We start from the raw sequence: 24,203 nt of genomic DNA, 5'->3' as shown, positions 1-24,203 counted from the left end.
TAAATTTTCCTGTAAATATATTTACTGTGCGGTAGGAGTGTGGTTCCAGAGCTGTGTGAATAAGGGATATTTCAATGGCTTAGTAGGATGGGGTGGGAGGTGGTTGTTTCTAAAAAGGTTGTTTAAACGAAACCAAAATATTTCATTTTCAGTTCGTTCTTTTTTTTTTTTCCCTTACAGGGAGAAAAAGTTTTAAAATGGAAGCATGCTTTGAAAATTATAAATCAACATGAAACATTTGGAGTGCTCTAAAAGCCTTCCTTCTCTCCCCCTTTCACAGCACTCTGTTGGGGGAAAAAATAGATGCATTCACTGTTTGCCAAAGAAACACTTGCCCAGTTGTAATCAAGTCATTTTACAACATGGTATAGACTTTTACTCCACGTTTGTTGTATGTGGCCTTGGGGAAGTTGTGGCAGCAAATGCTTCCACTTGCGTGTATCTAAAAAGACAGGATGGCTCAGGATCAACCTCTGTACAGAGGCAGTTCTTCAAGCTGTTTCGTTGTCCCACTTCCCCGCTTACAGCAGTCTTAATCTGTAGCCACGCTGGGAGGTAAAGAAAATAAGGAGTTATCCCTGCCCACAGATTTTCCTGTAACTGTCTTTTCTGTGTCCTTATTTTCCCAGGTAAGGGTCTTGCTAGATCTTGGGTTTCATTTTGCAATGGAGGTTGAGTTACTGTGGTAGTTGTGGGCTAAGCTGAGACCTGGGAGAGGCAAGATTTGTTCCCAAGTCCATTGCAGACTCCCCAAGTCAATCTTCATCTGTTCCTTGTAGTGTTTAGTGGTTGCAAAGAACTTCCATCAAGACATCATAGATTACATTTTTGTGATGCTTATAGTTTTTTATGCTTGACATGATCCATTGTTGTGGTGTAGTCTTAGAAATCCTTGGTTTGCAGATGGTTTCTTTTAACTTTCCCTCGTTTACTTCATTTTCTTTTTCCTCAATGCACACACAAATACAGGCACTCATCCTCTCTCTGGCTACTTGGGCTATCGCAGGTTGGCTACCATAGGTTTGGACTGACAGCCTTAGGGTTTAACGTTGCAATGAAGTCGTCGCCTTGCCCATGCTCCGGCTTGGACTTATCTACAGACTGCAGTCCCTTAGGGGTATACCTGCTCCGAGTGGAGCCTTATCTATGCGCCAGTTTCTCCAGGGGCATACCTGCTGCTGCAGCGACTTATCCACAGCTACAGTCACTTTGAGGTGTACCTGTTCCAGCGTGGTTTTCTCCATGGGCCGCAATGCCTTCAGAGCTATATCTGCTCCAGCATGGCCTTACCCACAGCCACAGTCCCTTCAGAAGTAAACCTGCTCCAACTTGACCTTACCCATGGCTGCAGTCCCTCTGTCGTGGGCTTACCCATGGCCATACACTTTGAGGGGCTCCAGCATAGCCTCATGCACAGCCACTGATGCTTCAAGGTGTACCTTCTCCAACATGGATTTCTCCCTGGGCCACAATCCCTTCAGAGGTATAGCTTCTGTGGCACAGACATAACCACGGCCACAGATGCTTCGGGGTGTCCTGCTGCTGCGTGGGCTCATCCATAGGTCACGGTCCCTTCAACTCAAGTTCACACTGGAGTTCCAGCCTGTCCATTACAGCAGCACAGAAACAGCAGCGATGCCCTGGCCATCTGCCAGCCCAGGCGCATCACCATTGCTGTTATCAAAATGTTCCCAGGCACAGCAGAGTAGGATGATAAGCACTACAGGAGTACAGCAGCAGCAAAAGAAAAAGCAGCTACTAACGAGCACTAGACTCCAACATACAGTAAGGCAAGCAAGCCCCGTGGCAAGCACAGGAGCCTGCCAGTTAATAGCTAAACAGCAATAACAGCTATAAATTCGATCTAGTGCATTCCAAGCAAATCTGTCATTATCTTGAACCCTTTAAGGCCCACATTGGGTGCCAAAAAGGACTGTCATGGCTTAACCCCAGCCAGCAACTAAGCCCCACACACTCACTCGCTCACTGCCCCAGGTGGGATGGGGCAGAGAATTGGAAGGGTAAAAGTGAGAAAACTCATGGGTTGAGATAAAAACAGTTTAATAGGTAAAGCAAAACAAGGAATTAATTCCCCACTCCCCATGGGCAGGCAGGTGTTCAGCCACCTCCAGGAAAGCAGGGCTCCATCACATGTAATGGTGACTTGGGAAGACAGACGCCATCACTCCGAATGTTCCCTTCTTCCTTCTTCTTCCCCCAGCTTTATATGCTGAGCACGACGTCCCATGGTCTGGAATATCCCTTGGGTCAGTCGGGGTCAGCTGTCCCAGCTGTGTCCCCTTCCAACTTCTTGTGCCCCCCCCAGCCTCCTCGCTGGTGGGGTGAGAAGCAAAAAAGCCCTTGGCTCTGTGTAAGCACTGCTCAGCAGTAACGAAAACATCCCTGTATTATCAACACTGTGTTCATCACAAGGCCGAAACATAGCCCCATACTAGCTGCTGTGAAGAAAATCAACTCTATCCCAGTCAAAACCAGCACAGTTTCCAAGCCCAGGATGGAGCGTCTCATGTCATCCAGCCTTACACCCCAACATCTTTCTCAGTAGAGGAAAGACATGGACCTGTTGGAGTGAGTCCAGAGGAGGGCCACTAAAATGATCAGAGGGCTAGAATACTTCTCCTATGCGGAAATGCTGAGAGAGTTGGGGTTGTTCAGTCTGGAGAAAAGAAGGCTTTGGGGAGACTTTATTGCAGCCTTTCAGTACTTAAAGGGGGTGTTTTGGGTTTGTGTGGTGGGGTTTTTGGTAGCAGGGAAGGGGCTGCAGGGGTGGCTCCTGTAAGAAGCTGCTAGAAGCTTCCCCAGCTCCAGGTCGGACCCACCTGTGGCCCAGGCCGAGCCCGTCAGTGACAGTGGAAACACCTGTGGGAGAACAGATTTAAGAGGGGAAACCTGCAGTGAGTGAGGGGATTGGGATGTGAGAGGAGCCCCTCTGCAGATCCTGAGGTCAGTGAGGAAGGAGGGCAGGAGGTTGATGCCCCCGCCGCCTGTGGTGAGACCAGACAGCAGGCTGTCCCCCCCCAGCCCACGGAGGGGAGTGGGGGAGCAGATGCCCCCCTGCAGCCCGGGGAGAGAGGAGCCCATGCCGGAGCAGGGGGATGGATGCCCCACAAGATGGCCGCCGCTCCATGGGGAAGCCTGCGCTGGAGCAGGCTGGGACTGAAGGTTGGCCCGGGGAAAGGACCCACCCCAGGGAAGTTTGTGAGGAACTGCAGCCCGCGGAAAGGGATCATGTTGGAGAAGTTCATGAAGGACTGTCTCCTGTGGGAGGGACCCCACGGTGGAGCAGGGGTATGGATGCCCCCCAAGATGTCTGCCGCTCCCTGGGGAAGCCCGTGCTGGAGCAGACTGGGACTGAAGGACTGCGGCCTGGGGAAGGGACCCACACCGGAGAAGTTTGTGAAGGAATATCTCCCGTGGGAGGGACCCCACAGTGGAGCAGGGGATGAGTGAGGAGTCCTCCCCCTGAGGAGGAAGGAGCGGCAGAGACACCGTGTGAGGAACCGACCCCAACCCCCATTCCCCGATGCAGGGGGGAGGAGGTAGAGAGAACTGGGAGTGGAGTTGAGCTGGGAAGGAGGGAGGGGTGGGGGGAAGCTGTTCTCAGGTTTGGTTTTACTTCTCATTATCCTTGTTCCTTGTTTTGATTTGATTGGTATTATTTTAAACTGATTTTGGTCTTTCCCCAAGTTGAGTCTGGTTTTTGCCCATGACCGTAAGTGGTGAGCTATCCCTCCCTGTCTTTGTCTTGACCCACGAGCTTTTCTTTATATTTTCTCCTCATCCCACCAGAGCTGGAGAGGGAGGAGTGAGCAAGTGGCTGCGTGGTGCTTTGTTACCGACTGGGCTGAAATGACGACAGGGTGCTTATAAGAAAGATGTGGATAAATTTTTTAGCAGGGCTTGTAGCAATAGGACAATGAGTAATGGTTTTAAACTAAAAGAGGTAGATTCCAACTAGATGTAAGGAAGACATATTTTACAATGAGGATGGTGAAACACTGAAACAGGTTGCCCAGAGAGGTGGTTTCCAGGGTTTTCCCTGGAAACATCCAAGATCAGTTTGGATGGGCTTGGAGCAACCTGATCCAGTTGAAGATGTCCCTGCTCATTGCAGGGAGATTGGACTAGATGACCTCTCCAACCCAAACTGTTCGATGATTCTGTGGTACTGCCATTGCACTGAAGGGATTGCACATGCTCGTTGGAGAGGATGGTTTGTTGGCCCAAATTTTTTGTTTTTCCTTCAGTTTACAAGTAACATTTATAAGACAGAGCAACTCCCTACATGGAGGGCAGGTGGTATTCCTAGTCATCTCATGCCAGTGTGTCCTCTCCACTGGACTCTCCCATGCTGCTACACTGCACCATCACTGCCTGGTGAAGGGCTACGCTGTAGGCAGTGTTGTCGTCTTTTTTTGGGGAATAAGTCTCTATCCTCAGCCTCCGGATTTTCCCTGTTTGGAACATTTTTTCATAGTCTTGGTGTAAGGAAGCAGCAGCCAGGTTTGTTCCTGTATCATGCCCCAACTGACACAGAACCTTTATCTCTTCTCTTCCTTTGCAGTCATCATCTGCATGCCTTAGGTTTGAACCAGTTTTAATATCAAAGTACTGGGACTTTGCTGATATGCTGGAGGGTACCTGGGGCCCATGGTGAGACAACACCTGTGGATGGGGAGGTGGGAAGGGGGAAGAAATAGTCTTTCTCTGGCAGTGCTGCATTGATTTCATCCTGCTGCTGGTACCTTACTACCTTAGGCCTTGCAGGCCTTACAGCTTTTTTTTTTTTTTCCCAACCAGCAAGGAGAAATAACTCCAGCTCCACTATTTATACTAGAGTCCCAGGAGCTTGTAATATAGCAGTAAACTGTCTCTTTTGAGAGCTCATCAAGACTGCAGTATGATGGATAGACTTCTAGCTAGCTGCGTAGTGGTAATGTTCCAGAAGACAGCATTACCTTTGTTTTGATCAAGTGCCTAGTCTTTGCCTACCAGCTCAGGATCTCAAAGCACTTTGTGAACAGTGAGGAATTAAAAGTCTTGCCGTGGCTGAATCAGATAAATGGTCTCCCTTTGTCACCGGAGAAGGTAAGGCACAGGGAAGTCAAATAACTCGTTTGCCCCCAAGATCAGTGGTAGTCCAGGAGACCTGGATTTTAGTGCTTTTATTTTTTGCAGGTGGGCATCCTGAAATTTGGAGATAGTCCTGTATTTTTTTCATTTGCCTTTTTTTCCCCCTTTTTTCTTAGAATACTGGGGTTTAACTGACTTTTAACAGTGTTGTATCTGTCTTTTTCCGTTTTCTTAGGTTTGAAGTATAATCCGACATCTGTTGCTGTCTAGAAAATGTCTTATGGATCCATTGATGGGAGTGGATTTGGGAGCAGGAATCCATTTGGAGGCCCTTCGAGACAAGGCTATCAACCCCTTGGTAAGGTATTGATCCCTTGCTGTAATTTATTCTACTTGACTCTCTGGAGACTGAAGTTTTACTTGCTCATGTTCAGTGTGGCTGATGTATAAATACAACATTATCTCCAGAGGTCATTTCTGACAGTGATTTTCAAAGGTGAAACCCAAACTTTTGTTGAGTTCAGTTTGGATGGTGAGGCACCACGTCTTACCATGCTCAGGACTTGAGGCTGCAACGTGGAAGAACAGCGCTGATGAGGATTTTGGAGGTTTTTTGAGGGGATTACAAGAAGAAACATAGTATATTCTCTAGACCTGCTCATGACTTTCCTTATCTACCGGTCACCTTTGCAAGAAGTTTGTCCAAATGGTTGCTCTGTGGCTGGCTGTAGGCACACAGATGATTGGAGTAGATAGGAAGATGTGCAAAGGGCAGCGGGCTGTGCTTCTACAGAGGGTAACTTAACTGCTGTGGAGGCTGCTTGAATCTGGGAAATGTGCTTGGATATGGCAGCAAGGTCAAAAACTTGCTCGGGAAATGCTGAAACCATAAACAGGGTCTTGCAAATGACTATGGATTCTATTTTTGTGGCATGTTTTTAAGAAAAGACCAGATGTGCTTTACTTACCTGTTCCCCCTTGCCCCAAAGGACTCTAGAAATGCTAAAGTAGAGAGAGAAAAGCATCCAGCTGTCAACGTGTGTATGTGAAATGGTCCTAAATGTGCAAGTCAAAGCTGTGCTTCATAAAAGCAAATTCATAATGTCCCTGTCATAACATGGAGTGCAGCTAATGATTATAACCTCCTGCTTTTGTGTGTTGAAGGCATTGACTCTACTGTGTCCCCTTCTTGACACAGGCAAGTTGTAGGAGGCGTCCTTTGCCAGAAGAACACTGGGTAGTGCAACAGTTGTCCCTGTTGACATGGGGCTGGCTTGTGCACGGAGGTGGAAGGTAGGTCTCATCCTGCCCACTTCTGAGCTGCTGTTCAAGAGGCCAGCCCTTGTGGGCATGGGCAGATAAGACCACATCTCTAGCTGCCCAGATGTGCGCTGGATCCCAATCCAGATGGGCAATTGCTGTAGGGCTTGATCTGGGTTAATCTAGTCTGGCTTTCAGCAAGGCTTGTTAGCTGGAGCATGTTCTTGCATTTAATTTGTGTCCTGGGTCTGGCTTGCCCTGCAGGGTAAGGCTGCAGTGGCTACAGTGTAGACACAACTGAGAGTTCAGACCTCTGCAGAAGCATCAGGAAAGGAGATCTTGTAACATGGCAAAGGGCTGTGTTATCGCTTTGCTCCAGGGAAGAACATCACTCCTCTCTTAAATTGCCTTTGATTTCGGCTGGGCTGTTCATTAATACAGCCTGACTTGGTTTTCAAGTTTTGAGGGCTGCAAATGTTGTTCAGGAAACATTCTGTTGTTTTGAAAATAGCAGTTCCCCCTGGATGGAAATATAAAAGAAGCATACAGTTTTGTCTTGGTTTTCTGTTTTCTTATGAGTTTGGGTATAATTATGATTTTTTTTTTGAACAGGGAAAAGGTATTGAAGTAAGGGCAAGTTGTCTGTTCAGTTCCAAATAGTGATTTTTAGGCTATTCTACAAGGCAAAATTAAAAGCATAAAAGAAAGGAAGAATGGGATACTTGGGCACAATGAAAGAACCATAAGAAAAGAGAATTGAAATGAGGACTAGACAAATGATGAATCTCGGTGCATTGTAGTTTAGGTTAAAAAATCATGGATACTTATTGTGCTGTACGAAAGGACCACTATTTTTAATGCAAATGCACAGAACAATTCAAGACACTTGCAATCTCTAAATATTTGAAGAGATACCTTATTGTGCCCACCTTGTCCATCGTTTGGCGGTTACCGATGTGATGCTGAAGCCACTCTCAGTGGATTGCAAAAAGCAGCTGATATAGAAACATCAGCTTTCTCAAGACAGCCACGGTCTGTCGGCTGCCTGGCTGGACCCTGTTAACATGTTGGCTTATGTCTTGGAGTTGAGTGCTGGGTTCCCCTTCATGCATGCACAGGTCATCTTGGGTGGCATTGCAATGGACCAAGGTCCACCAGGGTTGATTTTTCCCAGCAAGCCAAAATTGGTTGCGGACTTGCTAAATACCGAGTTGGTCCCTTGGCTAGGCGTCCCTGTGGAAAGGATTGCAAGGGAGGGAACCTGATTGTGTTGGCAGAGGGCAACTTGGAGAAACTCTTCTCCGTTCTGTGTGTCTCAAATCAGAGATGTTCATCTGAACCTGTGTATCTCCCCATGGCCCTTTGCCATGGGAGACTGAGCAACACGTGCTGGATGTCTTTTGTTGTAGTACCCCCAAATATTGTCATTAATTAATTGTCAGGAGACTGTAATGCAACACTAATCATCTGCCTCCTGCTTCTGAAAGATGGATGACTTGCTTGCTAAGAAAAAACTGCCTGCTGTATTAGATCATGGTATGGCTGGAACAAAAGAGCGTGGCCTTCCTGCCGGCGTACGTATGTCTGCTCACAGAGGGGGGCAGACCTTGATGGACATGTTCTGCATGTGCTCTAAACCTCTTTTTCTTTTTATATCTGATAAATAAATAAAAACAGCATTCCTGCATCCCTGCAGATAGTTACTGTCCAACAGTAGTGTGTGGTCCAGCAGTAATATTCAGGCATCCAACAGAAAACCCTGAGATCCTGCAACAATAAAGGTGATGGGGGTGGCACTGCTTTGTAGCCTTTCGGTAATAAATTGGCATGGAAGTCACATACAAAGAAAAAGCAGGTTTCGGCAGCCCCAGCTCAGCCAGGGAGCTGGAGGCCTGTCACAGCAAGTGGTCGCAGGGTGGGATGTAGAAAAGAAGAACTGCTGGCGACTTCGTATTTGAAATCTTTAATTTCCTGAAAGAGAGCAAAGAAAAGGGGGCTCAGATTTTGTATGTTGGGTTTTTTTGTTTGTTTTGTTTTTTAATAAAGGGTGATACTACCAAGAGGGTGTCCTCTCTCCTAATACCCATCTGTCCATCTTGGCTGAGTTTCCTCCCTGCTCGATCCAAATGCACTGCCCAGGCTGGGAAGGATTAATTACTTGAAGGTGCTTCCCTTGGCCCTGGGTTGATGTGATGATGGATGGACTTACAGCCCATCATCGGGCCTGTGTCAGTTGCCCTTGCTGACCAGCCTAATTGGAGAGATCCACAGGCTCCATTTGCAGCAGTTTTGGGAGGAATCCCAGAGGCAGTTTGTGGAGGAATTTGGTTTGCCTGGGACTCCTGGGTGTCAGAAAACAGGTTCAAACTCTGCTTTTGATGGTGTTGCTGGATATCCAGGATTTTTTGTAAAAAAAGCAAGAATACTTTTTTTTCCCCCTATCAGAAATTGTTGGCAGGAAAGAGAGGTCATGCTTAGCAAAGCTCAAGTGTTCTGTAGCCTTAACCAGGGAGTACCCTAAGATGTGTCACAAGGAAGACCACCATGATTACTTGCAGTATAGCAGTTTTGGGGCTTGACAGTGTCATCCCACAGGCACTGAAGAACAGTGAAGAGTGGGAAGTGGAGGCGTAAGGCATGTCCCTGCTTTGCAGCTGTAAGTTATGACCTTCTCCAGCAGCATCTGCATTTCACGTCCTTCTTCTGCTCCCAAAAATTCATGTAAAACCAAGTGTTTCCCTGTTTCCTTGTAGGAGTTTCTCTGGGTTTCAGCTGTGCATTGGTGTTGCATGGAGGAGTTGGAAAGTAGGTAGTAGCAAGTTGTTGGGGGTTTTGTTTTGTTTTGTTTTTATCTTTTAACCTGAGAAATGAAAAAGATTGGCACGACTTCAAAAGATTTTTTTTAAGTAATGAAACACATTTAAAGTAAACAGAGACCAAACACTGTACAGCAGTAGGAGTTAAACCCTGAATTCTTACGATTTTGATGTGTGCAACATGCACTCTCTACCATGTTCAGCCTGTCTTCCCCAAACCGTCTTTTTGTGGGGAAAATGAACAAAACCTGCTAAACACAGGAAGGCATAAAGGTCAGGGAATTCAAATAGCTTGAATTAAAATGCCACAAGCCAGGAAATCTTTAACACTGCTTTTATTAACCTTACTGTGCCCTGGACATTAAAAGCCAGATTTGAAAGGGTGAGGGTAATTTCATATTCCAGAGGTGCAGTGTTTCTAGGTACACTGAAGGGACTGTTGGGTCAGTGCTTAATTTTACTGTGACTTCATCTAGACCATTTTTCCTTCAGTTGCTCGTGAAGATACCGTGTGGGACACTGGCCAGAGTTGTACTCAAGATATATCGCAAATGTGTCTTTCTCCTTGTCTGCTAGGTTGGTTATCTTGTCACAGAACAAAATTAGATTGGTCCATGCAAGTTGTTCTTGGCAGTGGTTGCTGGGTATATATCACCTAATTATCATCTTGATACTTAGCAATTGTTAAATGATTTGTTCTAACATTTTTCCAGGAATCGGGTCTATAATTTTCTTTGCCCTCCCCTCTCTACCACCTACCTGCTTCTGTGGTGCACCAACCAACTCTTGGGTGGAAAGTCACATGTAAGTGGTGGCAATGCTGTCTCTGTCCCATCTTAGCAGTTGGACCATCCTTCTGTCGTCTCCAATCCTATTTCACTCTTTTCCTAGCAGTTTTGGAAAGTGATTTGTCCTTAGAAAAAACATCATGGGGTTCATTGTTGCGTCCAGGTTGGCAAAGTCGGAGAGCTCATGTGCTGCACGGCAGGGAGTTGTTCATACCAGTCACGACCCTTTTGGTGGGATAGGGATGGCAAGAGCTCTGCTGCAGACCCAGGACCAGTGGCTAAAGCTGGGGTAGATATTCTGTAGACAAAACTCACTCAAAAGCTTGTGTATGAACAAGCACTGTGGCCTGACCACCATGTGGTCTCATCAGCTCTGGGTCTGATGGCAAACCATGGGAAGGAATCCACTGCCAGCTTCACATCTTGATACTGCAAAGTGCTGAAGCACATAACAAACTCTTAAGTGCACAAGGAGTCCCCCTGAGCTTAATTAACATTAAGCAGGTGGTTAATCCTTTTGCTATATTGGGACCTGAATACTACTTTGTTTTTGCATTAGCTTCTCAAATGACTTCCAATACTTGCAATGTTTTGTTAAAGGGACACTGAAGCCCTTGGTCATTGCAGCATACAGTGTTGTCCAAAGGGTCTGGAAGGTGGTCTAGGTCTGGTTGTGGCAACTATTCCTCACTGGGGCAATGAGGGACCCAACCGTGCACTTAAATGTCCTTAGTATAGAGTGTTAGAAAGAGTTAAAAGTAGTGGAAGAAAGCAAGAACAAAATCTTTGAATCTTTTAGGAAGATTTAAAGCTACAGTGCAATATTAAGGGTGGTGTTATATTTTAAAAAAATTAAAGCCTTTAGAACTGAAGGATTGCACCGTGTCTTGGTCACGTTCAGTAATATAACGAAAGCGTGCTTTTGGGATGGAGTCCTGTCAAGTGTAGAATGAAAGGTGCTTTCTCTATCACCTTTTATGTGCTGTGTGTAGATGGGTTCACAAATATTACTCCAAGCTTACCACCTGGACTGTAAAGAAAGGGGTCTTGCCTCTATTTTATACAGCACTAAACAATAAAATGGCTTGTCAAATGTTGTGTAAAAAGTTTCTGAGAATCTTAATGATTGACTTTCGCTTCTAAGTCTTGGGTCCTGTCATGTTTTCTTGAATTTATGGGGACACAGAAGTAGAGGATGCAGGCGTCATATTAAATAAGTCATTAATTGGCCTGAAATAAAGTGCAAGTCAAAGTCTAGATGCAAACAATATAAAAAAATTATAATAAGATGATCTCTCCCATTAGACAACCTCAAAAAGCTTTTTGTGGCATCTACAGAGGAACTATTTCATGTTTTTTTCTTTGCTATTGTGCAAGACTTCCAAACGTTTTAAATCTATTTCCTTTAGTCCAGTTTCATTAAATTTAGAGGATATTCTCTGTTTTACATCCAGTTCTTAGAGATCTTAGCAGTTATTTAATGAATTAACAAGCCTAAACATAAAAAGACATATTAAAGAATAATGAACAACATGTCTTATAGCAAAAGGAATTGCCAGGAGAATTAACTTTGAAACTCTTTGTTTTGAAAACCTTTGCCCTATTGCTTCTAGCACTTTTAACATTATAATAAATGTTTCACTATAATCTCAGTATTTCAGGGAAGTTAAGTGGTTATGCATTTATTTATATAACTAGCAAAACCAGAAGACACCATTGGAATAAAAAAGTGTTTTAATGAAATATGTGAGGGTGAGCTGACAACTTCATAGCACTTAAAAAAAAAAAAAACCCAAAGAAACCAAAAACCTCTTGGGTAAAGATAAACTTTTTTTTCTACCAATTTTATTTGTTAGTCTTGGTCATCCAAAGCCATTTTACTGTACACATGCAAAGATCATGCCTGTGGTCCCAATCTTTAACAGAAAATCAGAAAGCAAAGACGCTGGCCTCTCCTTAGGCATCGTTCAGCTGGAAATGCATTTAAACTTCTCATCCTCTCAGAATAGCTTGCTCCATTTTCCACTCAATTACGGTCAAATTAGAAGTAGTTTAAGATCCTTTCCCTGCAGTCTGCTTGTCGTATGGGTAGATGTACCTTGATAGGGAAAGCAGAGCAGAATGAATGTGCTGTTTGTTCCTTTAGTTTCCCAGTGGGTGCCTGGTTGTGAACCCCGGACCTGAGGCTGTCCTCCTGGGATGTCTTTCCAGGTGGATGTATTTCCCTAAAGGAGGCTGTCCTCTGCTTTAGTTTCAGCTCCTGAAATTAATACAGCTCAATGCTTTTTGCTTCTGGCTGCTCTTGCAGCTGGCTGATCTCTGGCAGAGCCAGTAAGCAAAGGCTTTTCCTTGTCTCAGATGCAGAGTGAAGAAAATTTAAGTTTTATTAAAAAATAAAGCTCAGCTATTGCCTCATGCAAAGTTTGTATTAGCTCTTGTTTAAGCTCTTCAGATCTGGACAAGATACCAATGCTCCCGAGATTTCTTTAATACTGTCAGTTCAATCCAATTCTTCTTTGCCAACTTTCTCAGTTGCTCAAGAGCACTTCTCCAGTTAGGAGAGCAGAGAGGTCTTTGCTTTAGAGCCCTTGACCAACAAGCCATGAGTGAGTGCTTGACTGTATTCCTGCAAGTGCTGCAAGGCTTCCTTAACAGTTTCTATACCCCTGGTCTTGCACCCTGTGCTTTGCATCCTCTTCTTTGCATCTTGGCAGCGTCAGATGCTTGGATCAGGAGCCTTTTTTCTTAAACTGTGCCTACAAATAAGTCTACCTGAAGCAAGACACAGCCGGAATTGAGCAGTAGGGTTACTCCATGACCTTGTATGAACATCTGTCCATGCTTGCTGAATGGGGATCCATGGGAAATAGGCTGAGGTTGGAGCTCCTCTTCTGCAGCTCTTTGCTTTTCCATCAGTGCTGTCTCACCGTGCACATCCCAGCACTCGCCTGTGACTTGCTGTGCTGTGCAGATGTACTAGAAGGGAGGTTATGGTCTGAAATCAGTGATAGATCGGGTCAGAGCTTATTCCCAGGCTGGCTCACAATTTGCTGTGCTCAGGGCTGCTGGGGCAGTGTCTGCATCCCAGTTGGGGTCATCCAGTCTTCTCCCCAGGGAGAAAGCAGAATCAGGCTCCAGACAGGTTAAATACTCCAGCCAGCATTTCTCCTGAGGTTCTGCAACTCCTTTGACGCTACGTGAAGGGGAGAGTCCCCAGATTTCACTGGAAAAGGTGGTGTCCAGGAGCAGGCTGTCGTTGCTAGCACAGGTTTATCCAGTCCATGTTGGATACCTTCTTCAGAAGGTGCTGGCAGTTCTTGCTGCCCTTGTAGCTTGCTAAAAGGTCTTTTTTTTTTTTTTTTTTTTTTCCGTTTTTTTTTTTTTTTTTTCTGTGCACATCAGGAAACCAAGTGAGGTTGAAATTAAATTTGGCTTGGTCTGTCCTAGGTTGGATTGCAAGGATGTTAATGTGCAGTGAGTGATCAAATGCATGCTCCTTCTCCTCTGCTAATGCTTTAGTAACCCCAGTAAATTTGGGAATGGACATTACTGGGCATTGGAAGGAGAGCTAGAATAATATCTGGCATGATTTTGCTTTGTCTCAAGCATTCCCCAGGTACAAATCAGACATTGGCACAGCTCAGGTTGTTAGCATGGGTGAGAGTGTGCTGCAACACCCTGATCTTTGGCTGCAAAGCAAACAGGGATTATTTTTTTGTGTTGCAGAATTTCTGCTTGGGGTTTTGGCTGTTAAGAGTGACCAAATCCAAAGAATCTGAAACCTGGGATAAAGTTTAGGAAGGGAAAACTTAACCTCTGCTGACTGTGCTGTTGTAATATGGAAAGTGAGTGCTGCAGGGACAATGGGTGAGATGGAGCTCAGTGTATTTGTCAGGTTGGGGTGTATTTACATCCAATGTTATGGGCAAAAAAATAAATAGATATAAACTAGCAAAACCTCTGTGCATGAATGCAGCTCATAGCCCAGCAAGTCACTGACTTTTTGGAGAGCACATACATGTCCAGGCCCTGCTCCATCCCTCCTGCTCCTGCCTGCAGATCTCTGAGCCTCCAAGGAGGGGGATTTTTCTCCTCATTTGCTTGCACAGCCCTGGAGAAGCCCACAGCATCGCTTGGGAATATGTGGCTGAGTCACCTGCTCCTCTTAAAAGAAAAAAGGTTACGTACTCCTTTGCCTATTTGTAAGACAGAGCTAAGGTATGCATTTTTAAATGGATAAACAGGAATTTGTTTTAAACCTAGGTGGTACCTAATAGCCAATCTATTGTAAAATTTCTTATGCTGGGATTAATTCCTGTTTGACACATATATTGCTCTTTTTTTTTTTTTTTTCTTGAAAGCATGTCCAAAATACTGAGACTGGAAGCTGCAGTCCACTGGTTTTCAGTACGGAATGAAGAACACTTTTTTTTGATGTGGGAGGAAAATCCTGTTAAACTTTAAGGTTCTGGACTTGAAAGTGTTGAACTTCTGAATCTTGATCACCTCTGCCACTGCTCTGTAGTGTGGCGTCGTGAAAATCTCTTAACTTCCCTGTTTTATTGTTTTCTTCCTCTCCTGCTGCCTAGTATTGTCTAATTAATTAAATTCTTAAGGATGAAGAATAAATTTTTCTTAATCGATTAGAAGAATGGAATTTAGCATTATTTGTGCATGTGTGCTTTTTCCTTTTTCTCTTTGAAGACACAAATGGAGTTTTATAATATTTGTTCCTAGCAGCAAAATGGGAATGGACATTTATATAGATACTGAAATACTGTAGTGGTGGATTGCTGTTCTGAAACCTAACTACAGTGTTGTATTTATTTGCACTATGCGAGGGTAGACACAGCCAACCCCAAAATGTGTGTTACACAAGCAGAATATGGGTTGAGTAGAAAAAAAAAGAATAAATCTTTTATCCATGGTCCCAGTCCAGAAATATAATTTCTAATTCTCTTCCAGATTGATGTTTGCTTGGAGACAGACACTGGCAGCTAGAGGTGGGCAGGGATTAAAGATCAACAGTGAGGAAGGACACAACAGATGTAAACAGGTAGATTGAGGATTAGGGTGAATTAGTGTGGATGGAAAGCACTTAGGAGCAAGGGGGGATTTTAAATTGGAAGGTAAGACGTACGTGTTGCAGATCTTCCCTGAATTTCTCTGTTAGACTTGGATATTAATGGTTGGGATTCATGAGCACCTTTAGTGGCTGTTGATGTGGCTGAAGGTAATGACAGTCCCCACAGATGGTTGTAGTGGGGTGGAACAAGCAGCTTGCATAGGTTTTGAGGTGTGCAAGTGATTGTATAGGTGTTTCTAAACCCGATTTCCCATTGTTTCCTGATCCCAAGCTGGAAAACACAGGATGAAGAAGAAGGAATAAATCAAAGCCCTGCTGATTTATACATAAATGCCCAAATGCAATGAGCTTAGCCAGGAAAATAGCGCAAAGTTGGTTGCACTTGATAGCTCTCCACCTGCTCACCCCTTGTACTGCTGAACCATGGTATGGTGGTGCGAAAAGCAAGTGGAAAGCTCATGGTCTCTTGCCCCTGCGGCAGCTGGAGGATAGCTCTGCCCTCTCCCATCCCAGCGGTGTATAATCCCCTGCAGAAAATGAGTTTTATCCTCATTTGATGGATGAGGGATTTGTGTTGTGGAAGGATTCCTGCTCACAAACTGAACCCATTGCCTGCTCTGTTTCCCTTGGGGATTATATCCTAAGGTTTGAAGCTGGCATGATTTCCATGGAAAAGGCTTTCTCCTCCCCATTCCTGAGCTGGGGAGTTTTCCTTAGCCAGAGTCCCTTGTTATTAATTCTTGGTTATTCCCTTAAAACTGGGACTTCTTTAGCCAATGCAGTTTCTTGGCTTGCGATTCACAGGGCTTGCTCTCATCTAGCACTGGCCATCCTTTGAGCTGAGCTGTTTCTGTCCTGGTCTCATGCTTCAGCAGAACTGCGCATGAGCTTTGCTACTGGGATTTTTGAACATCTGCACAGTAGAAACCCAACAAGGTGTAAATTTGCTTTTAAATTTTAAAGGAATTACTTGAAAAAAACCAAAACTTGCTAGCGGACAGTCATGTAGATGTAGGTTTTCTTTCTCTTCTTTTAGCAGAACTGGTTAACAGCTATCTTCCAAGGATGTTCCTCTCTCTTCTCGCTGGATGGTTTCTTAGTCTGGAGAAGCACTTGAAGAAAGCATAATTTCTTCTGTCCTGTAACTGTGGGAGTTTGGTACAGGTTGTCATCACGGACACTTTGACTTGCCTGCAACTTCTTCCCTTGGCTGAGATGGAAATAAAGCATCTGGAGAGTGAAGTAGGGCAGGTTTTGCCCTTCAGGGTACTGCTTCTGCATACGTGGATGCCAGGGCTGGAGAAACCAGTGTCGAAGACTTGAAGACAGTCTTAAAGAACCATAGATCATGCTGTTAGTAATGCCTCTTCAAGCTATGAAGAGCAGGGCCTGTCTCTCACAACCTTTAGTTGTGACATCCCAAGCAGTACGTGCATTATATTCTCTGGTTTCCATGCCTTTCTGCAATGCACATGCTTTCTTGCCCCAAATAATTCATTTTTTTAGAGGTCAGGGTCAGAGACTGACACTTCTTGTTGTTTCAAAACTATTTGCCATTGTCATCCATGTCCCAGTCCACAGAGTCATGGGGGTTGGACAGAATGGCTCTTTTCTGGTAACACCGGGGAGTGTCCGCACTTCTTCCAAATCGCAGAGCAGCTTCCTTGGGCTAACGTACCATTTTTAGTTTTAATTGGGCTTAGTCTATCTGAAAAAACTTGATCCTTTTGTCCCTGGCAAAGACCCACACGTCTAGCAGCCAGGCTTGCTGCCATCTCACCAGATGGCCAGCAGGGCAGTGGCCAGCACAACTGTGTCACATCTCCTCTGCTTGGCAGCACACATTCCCAGGTGACTGTCACCATCCGCTTTGAACTTAAAACACACCGAGGGACTGACCAAACTGATGTGCCAGCTTTAATCCAGCCCCGCATAGCAGTAACTTTATTGAACGTCCTGGAAATAATGCCCTCTACTGCTTTATAAGCAGGTGGGGCTCGATGAGAAGATCCTCGTCTTTGAAATGTGCTGGGTGAGCAGGAGGGTGGCTTTGGGGTGTCCTCTTATCCCAACCTCAGGGTGGTTTCATGCAACATCTTTAGATGAACTAAGTAGGAACCGGTTATTAGGATGTCTGTGTTTCTTACCTTTCTCTGGCTGCTGAGGGCCACAGTGGGATGATGATACTTTTTTTTTTTTTTATTTCTATATGAACACATCCTAAGTACCTTAAAGATGCTTTTGTTCCTTCTAAACCCAGTGTTTTTAATGGGAGTTAAGCTTATACACTGAAGTGGGAGGCAGGTGGTAATTCTTGGGAGGTACGGTACCAGGATTAAAATATTCAAAAGTGGCCTTTTTTACAGCCTATATCCCATTTTCAGAAACACTTTTAAGGTCAGATCTCACAGGTCTCCAGGTATTTGATGATGCAGGTGGGGATGTGGGAGTGGATAGTCCAAGGCTCCTTTCTGCTCTGCAAGGCTTTTAAGGATATCTTGAAATACTACCTTTCAACCAAAGGCTCTTTTATAGCTAGTCAAACCCGAGAGGTCCTAAGTCCATTGGTGCCCAGAAATGTTCTGAAACAAGATACTTCGCAGAAATATTTCTGTGTGTTTGGCCATTCCTTGCTTTGAAAGCTTCACCCAGAGAGATTTGGGAGTGGGTTTGCAGAGAGACAAAGATCTTCCTGTAGATGTGCATTGTGCAGACACATGCAAGGACCTTGTTTGGTTAGATAGGGAATTTTATTTTATTTTTTTCCCAAAATGCTTTGCTCAGGTCCTTAGTGGAGAGCAGAAGACGACTGAAAAGGTGACCACAGCCATGCTGTGTAAAATACTATATATCCTCTATTCTTTCTCCTCTCCTAATAGAGATATAGAAATGGAAACAAAGATACAGCTGACAAAGCAGAGGGAGAAAGTTATGTAAAGAAGATTTTTAAAAGTCATAAAGACCCCTGTCTTTTGGGGCTGGGAATAGCACAGGCAATGAACTTGTGTGTGAAACACGTCTGTTGTGTATGAAGCTGTGTGGAGGCAAGACCACTGGGAATCCTGTTACCCCCAAAAAGAGGTTTTGAAGGGGAGAATCAGTCCTGGGTGCCTGAAAATTTCAGACTTACCAAAATTGTCCACATGTATGGAGGCAACCAAAGTGATGGGCTGAGCAAAATGAGACTTCTGTATCACTTTCTCCCACTCATCCCCCACATCTCTTTTTTATTATTATTTTCACTTCTGTAAGATGGTATAAAACAGAGATTTATAAAGAGGGTTTGCTGTAAAGTACAGTTTCAAAGAACTTGGGTTTATGACAAAATACCACAAAAAAACCTTTATTGCAATCATGTAGTAGTCAGTATTTTAGATTTATTTCAAGTACTGCAAGAGTTAAGCAGGTTGGGAAAGAGGAGTTGTCTGCTGCTTTTCCTGAAGTGCTTTACCAGCCAGACAGTAGCCAGATGGCTGTGCTTTTGAACAATACATAGATAATATCAAGCCAGGATCTAATAACAATAAAATCACTAACACTATATAGAATGTGCATATCTAGGGGGTATGGATATATGTATACGTGTGTGTAAGTATGTTTTTGAAATGTGATTTGGAGTTTTCAGTCATACTATGATTTCATACCTCTCCTTTTATAGTCTTACTGCTAAAACAAAGTGCTACCTATTTTTTAATTGTGGATTTGGTGACAGAATTTCAGTATTTTCACAGAGATTTTTTTTGTTTGTTTCTTCATGGGGTTTTCACACTTAGTACTCATCAGTGAAGAAGAAACCAGGTCCTGTTGACATCCTGACAGGGAAAAAAAAATGCATGCTTATGTACAAGGTTAATAAGAAAACAGCCACTGTTGCAACCAAGAGTTCCCTTTTGGGAGATTTAACTTCCTGGAGATCAGAGAGTTTGGACTGCTTTGGATTTGGGGGATGCTTGACATCCCCCCACAACAAGATGAGGGCCATTAATTGAGTTGTTAGTGTGTCTTATGTCAATGCTTTTTTTTTTTCCCTCCATACCCCCAGATTCAAGCTGGTAAGAATCCAGCTTTATTTTATTTTATTTTATTTATGTTTAATTAGTGGCAGAAGGGTTGCTTGGCTTGGTGCAGTTCTCCAACTCTTGTTTCTGGTTGAACATCCTATGCTCTTTGGTCCATCTCTTTTTTTTATTGCTGTGTTTTACTTCTTCCAGGCATGTCTGAGACCTCTTCAAAGCTGAGCTGAGGGGGGAAGAGAACCGGGCCAGCATTTCAGCATCAAGCTAGACGGTGGCAGTGCCTGTCTGCAATAGAAAGCCTTGCGAGCGCTCCTTGTAGCATCTCTCCTCCTTGTCGTTTGCATCAGGGTGGCTGTGAGTCAGGCAGAAGGGATTCCTTGCTGGCGGCGGGGGGGCTTTCACTGCCATAGGACAATGTCAATTCCTCTTCTTGGCTAAAAAAAAAAAAAAGCCACCCTGCTTTCGGGGAGAAATGCTGGGTGTTCTGCTTGATTTGCTGTCTCTTTCGTAACTATTTCTAAAAATCCCACCCCCTCCATATCCATTGATTTAGGCACAGCAGGGACTCAGCTATTCTTCCTCCCCCCAAAAAAACTTTTTTCTTTTTTTTTTCTTCTTTTCCTCGGTTGTTTTCCTCCTCTTTATCTCAGTCCCTTTCTCCTCACTTGCCCATGCTGCTTTTCTTGGCCAGGTTTCCCAAAGCGAAGACAATGACATTGTTTTACAGTGCTGTATAAATACTTTTCCTAGTTTGGCACGAGCATATTTATGTCTGCGTCCCCGTTGGTGCAGACTGCAGAACGGCTTCGTGCGCAAACCCAGCAATTAATCTGAGATCGCCTGGAGCAGGCTCCAGCTCTGAGCCGCGTCTCCACGGGAGGCTTGGGTGGTGCAGTCCTCAACCACCAACACAAACCCTTCCCTGTGCTGAAACGGGCACTCATGTTGGCTGGTTTTAGGAAGCCCATTCCATCTTCTCATCTAAGATGGGGACTATTATGTGTAGGCTTAGATGGATTGTCCCATGTTAAGCTGTGTGTGGCAATAGGTTGTTGTCATCCCTTGAAGCAATTGTGAAAAGGAGACATGTGTTGTTTGTATTCTTATGAGTGAGCAGCATTTTTAGCACGATAAATAGATTTTCTCCTATGTCTACCTGCAGAAGGGTATGGGAATTGCTGTCCTCCAGAGAGAGTGCTTTTGACCAAGGTTGTCGTGATTATTTCTCATGAAACTGTAGAAACCCTAAACATGGTGTTTAAAGGCTAGTTTGTTGATGTGTATTTTCAAGTCTATGACCATCACTTACTGGATTACCTTCAATAAGTCAAGCATAGAATAATAGAATTGTTTAGGTTGGAAAAGACCTTTAAGATCATCGAGTCCAACCGTTAACCAAACACCACCAAGTCCACCACTAAACCATGTCCCTAAACACCACGTCTACATGTCTTTTAAACACCTCCAGGGATGGTCACTCAACCACTTCCCTGGGCAGCCTGTTCCAATGCTTGAGAACTCTTTCAGTGAAGAAGTTTTTCCTAATATCCAATCTAAACCTCCCCTGGAGCAGCTTGAGGCCATTTCCTCATGTCCAATCACTTGTTACTTGGGAAAAGACACTGATACCTACCTGGCTACAGCCTCCTTTCAGGTAGGTGTAGAGAGCGATAAGGTCTCCCTTCAGCCTCCTTTTCTCCAGACTTAACAACCCCAGTTCCCTCAGCCATTCCTCATAGGACTTATTCTCTAGACCCTTCACCAGCTTTGTTGCCCTTCTCTGGACACCTCAATATCTTCCTTGTAGTGAGGGGCCCAAAACCGAACACAGTATTTGAGGTGTGGCCTCACCAGTGCTGAGTACAGGGGAACAATCACCTCCCTGCTCCTGCTGGCCACACTGTTTCTGATACAGGCCAGGATGCCGTTGGCCTTCTTGGCCACCTGGGCACACTGGCAGCTCGTATCCAGCCAGCTGTCGACCAACACCCCCAGGTCCTTTTCCACCAGGCAGCTTTCCAGCTGCTCTTCCCCAAGCCTGTCGCGTTGCATGGGGTTGTTGTGACCCAAGTGCAGGACCCGACACTTGGCCTTGTTGAATCTTACACAGTTGGCCTTAGCCCATCAATCCAGCCTGTCCAGATCCCTCCATAGAGCCTTTCTAAGCTTAAGCAGATCAACACTCCCACCCAGCTTGGTGTCTTCTGCAAACTTAACTGTGAGTGCACTCGATCCCCTCGCCCAGATCGTTGATAAAGATACTAAACAGAACTGGCACCAATACTGAGCCCTTGGGAACACCACTTGTGACCAGCTGCCAACTGGATTTAACACCATTCACCATCACTCTTTGGGCTCAGCCATCCAGCCAGTTTTTTACCCAGCGAAGAGTATGCCTGTCCAAGCCATGAGCAGCCAGTTCCTCCAGGAGAATTCTGTGGGAAACAGTGTCAAAGGCTTTACTAGAGCATCTTCATGTGTGTCTTGCCTCTTCCACGTGGAAGAGGGAAGGGAGGAGAAGGTTATCACTGCTTCCCTGGAAGGTTTCCCTCCCTGCCCAGCCTGCAGGCAGGAGAGTGGCCAGGAGACCAGCTGCAGGATTAGGAGACTTTGTATGTTGTTACATTTCTTCTGCTGCTCTTTTTAAAGGCATATTTATTTGCCTGGGATGGTTTTTGGGTGCTGATCTGCCTTTAAGCAGTGACTGTGTCAGATCTACTAAGTTAAGCAGGAAAGGAGGGGAAACTTCTGCAGAAAGTCAGAAAATGAAGGTGATTTAGTGGCTGCTAGTCCTAATGGGTTATAACGCAGAGGTCCTGACAAATACTTAAAGGAGCAAAGATGTCAGATTCCAGCATGAGAAATAACTCAATTCCTGGGAGGAGGCTCTACCAGGCCTTTTAATGACCCCCAGTGGCCGAGATCAGTTTTATCTCATCTGCAGCTTTGCAGAAACACGTAGCCATGGAAGAAAGGCTTTGCAGCAAAAGTCACGTAGAAAACTTCACTATACAGGAGCCAAGCGCCGAGAAATAACATGGCGATTAGCACAATCTTGGGACCCAACCAGAATTTCCTTGTTGCAGTGATGGTTACTGGGCTGCAGCATGCGAATGTTTCCCTGTCGGCCTGAGCTAAGCTTCCTCTGCCTGTGCCTGGATTTAGAAGATCAAAAAATAGATCAGGATATTGGCTGTGTCTTTTGGGAGGAGCGTCACCGGGTTTGAAGATGCAATAATTTAAAAATAAAGAAATGAAGGTTGGTGTGCTGGAATGCAGGAGCTGTTCCACAGTTTTTTTTCGTTTTATTTTCCTTTTTTAATGTACATGATAAATAATCTTCAAACTTCAGTGCTTCAGAGGAACCCTGAAACTAATTCTGCATGTGGATGTTCTGGCAGGCTAAATGCTTTCATTTTTTTTTAGAGAGGATGTTTCCAGTCCCAGGATAAAAGTTAGGAAAGGTAAAATACCTACTGATACCTGCAGACACCATAAATTCACGTTTTTGGCTGGTTTTCTGCAATTTTCGTCAGCTCAGTGTGAGGATCAGCATAGGTGGCAGGATAGTAGTGGCGGTTTTGGTAAATTTTCATTGTGAAACCATCCCATGCACGGCCAACAAACCACCTTGGGTATGTTGACAGTGGCTGTGATTGGGAAGGTGGTGATGTGGGGATGGGGAGCACCAGGAAGCAAATTAAAGTAGCTTTCCTGGGACACTCTGGTTTCTGCCTTGCCCCAGAGCTCCATGCAGAGGTGGATCTGGCAGCAAACACATCATCTTACCACCTTTTCCATTTATTTCACAACCTAAATATGGGGGAGATGGGAGATGGTGCTTACTCATTGTAGGGGAAGAGCTTCTTGCACTGCTTCACCTTTTGCTTTGTCCAGCAGGAGAAGATAGGGATTATTCACTAGCTGTTTGTGCCTTTTTCTCCTCCGCAGCTGCTGTTCCCTGCTAAAATAGATATCAAACTCGTGATTGCTTTGTTCACAGATAACTTTTAAAACTTGCTGCTTCAGGCATCGAGAAAGACAGACATTTGAGCAGGGAGGCTTGAGAAATAGATGGAAGTGATTGAGTTTGTAGACACCTTGTTCTTCCCTGGTGACTTGCACACATGAGGCACTTTAAAACACAAGGCTCTATAATCACATAGTCTAATTTGAAACCATGTGGATAGCTTATTTTTTGTGCTTTGGGATATAACTGGTAGGGAGTTGTTTTGGTTGGTTGGTCCAGAGTTGCTCACAGAAGACTCAAGCTACCCATCAATGTGTGAAACTTGCTATGGGAAGATGTCACCATGGCCAAAAGTTCATCTGAGCACAAACTATTTCTGTGGCCCCAAGCAATATACACAACTGTAATGGTGAATATTTAAGGATAAGGAGATTACAAACTTCTGCTTCAAGGTATAAAAAAAAAAACCCTCCTAAAAAATGAAGGCTTTGAAGGATCATTCCCGCATAGGTTATCTCTCCATTTCTATAGCTTCTCCGAAGGTCCCAGAAGGAGGTGTTGAAACACATTAACATCTGATCCGGTCCATTAGTTCAGATCTTATATAATACCTGTGCTTGTCTTGCAAAAATTTTTGTTTGAGGAAAAGTTTTCTAAATTCTCCGCTGGAAGATGCTTTGGAAGGGCAAGGAGGATAAAGAGAATAAAGAATCAGTGGATGTCTGCAGAACAGCATTGTATAAATTTAGGGAGGTTAGGCAAAAAAGAAGAATCTTTTACACAAGTGGTTACAGTATCTGGTTGGAACTTTATCAATGAATAATGAAGGAGGCTGCAGAGGACCTCCTTTGTGCCTTCATCGGAGATTTATCTTATGGTAGTTTATGAGACTCACTGGTGCACTCATGAGGGGGTTTAGAAAAGATTTCACATTAGTGCTGTGTGTGCAAAAGGAAAGAAATGGGAATGGAGGAGAAAGATGGAGAGAATGGGTATGGCAACCCCATACTGCAGAGCAGCCATAAAACTGTCGGGAAATGGGACTGTCATCCTCAAGGCAGAAGAAATGGAGAACAGCAGGTTGGCTTGTCTGCATATTTTAATTTCTTTGCGGTAATTAGGGACAGACGAAGGTAAAGTTGCAGCCCCAGTTGGGTAAAAATAACTTTCCTG

At 44.6% G+C, this 24,203-nt stretch overlaps 1 protein-coding gene and 1 pseudogene across 7 annotated transcripts in view; one reads left to right on the top strand and one right to left on the bottom strand.

The window, feature by feature from the left end:
* Window positions 1–24,203, top strand: part of TSNARE1 (t-SNARE domain containing 1) — a 482,633-nt gene that overhangs the window by 107,012 nt on the left and 351,418 nt on the right. For all 7 annotated transcript variants that reach the window (XM_069780153.1, XM_069780149.1, XM_069780152.1 and 4 more), the window contains one exon: window positions 5,330–5,452. In XM_069780153.1, the coding sequence (XP_069636254.1) occupies window positions 5,368–5,452 (85 nt within the window). In that variant the 5' untranslated portion in view covers window positions 5,330–5,367. The remainder of the gene's footprint in view (window positions 1–5,329; window positions 5,453–24,203) is intronic.
* LOC138684554 (uncharacterized) lies at window positions 20,478–21,112 on the bottom strand (annotated as a pseudogene).

Source organism: Haliaeetus albicilla, chromosome 3 (genome assembly GCF_947461875.1).
Source record: "Haliaeetus albicilla chromosome 3, bHalAlb1.1, whole genome shotgun sequence".
NCBI classification, from domain to species: Eukaryota; Metazoa; Chordata; class Aves; order Accipitriformes; family Accipitridae; genus Haliaeetus; species Haliaeetus albicilla.
Note: the sequence above shows the minus strand (reverse complement) of the source record. Positions and strands in the feature narration are given on the sequence as shown.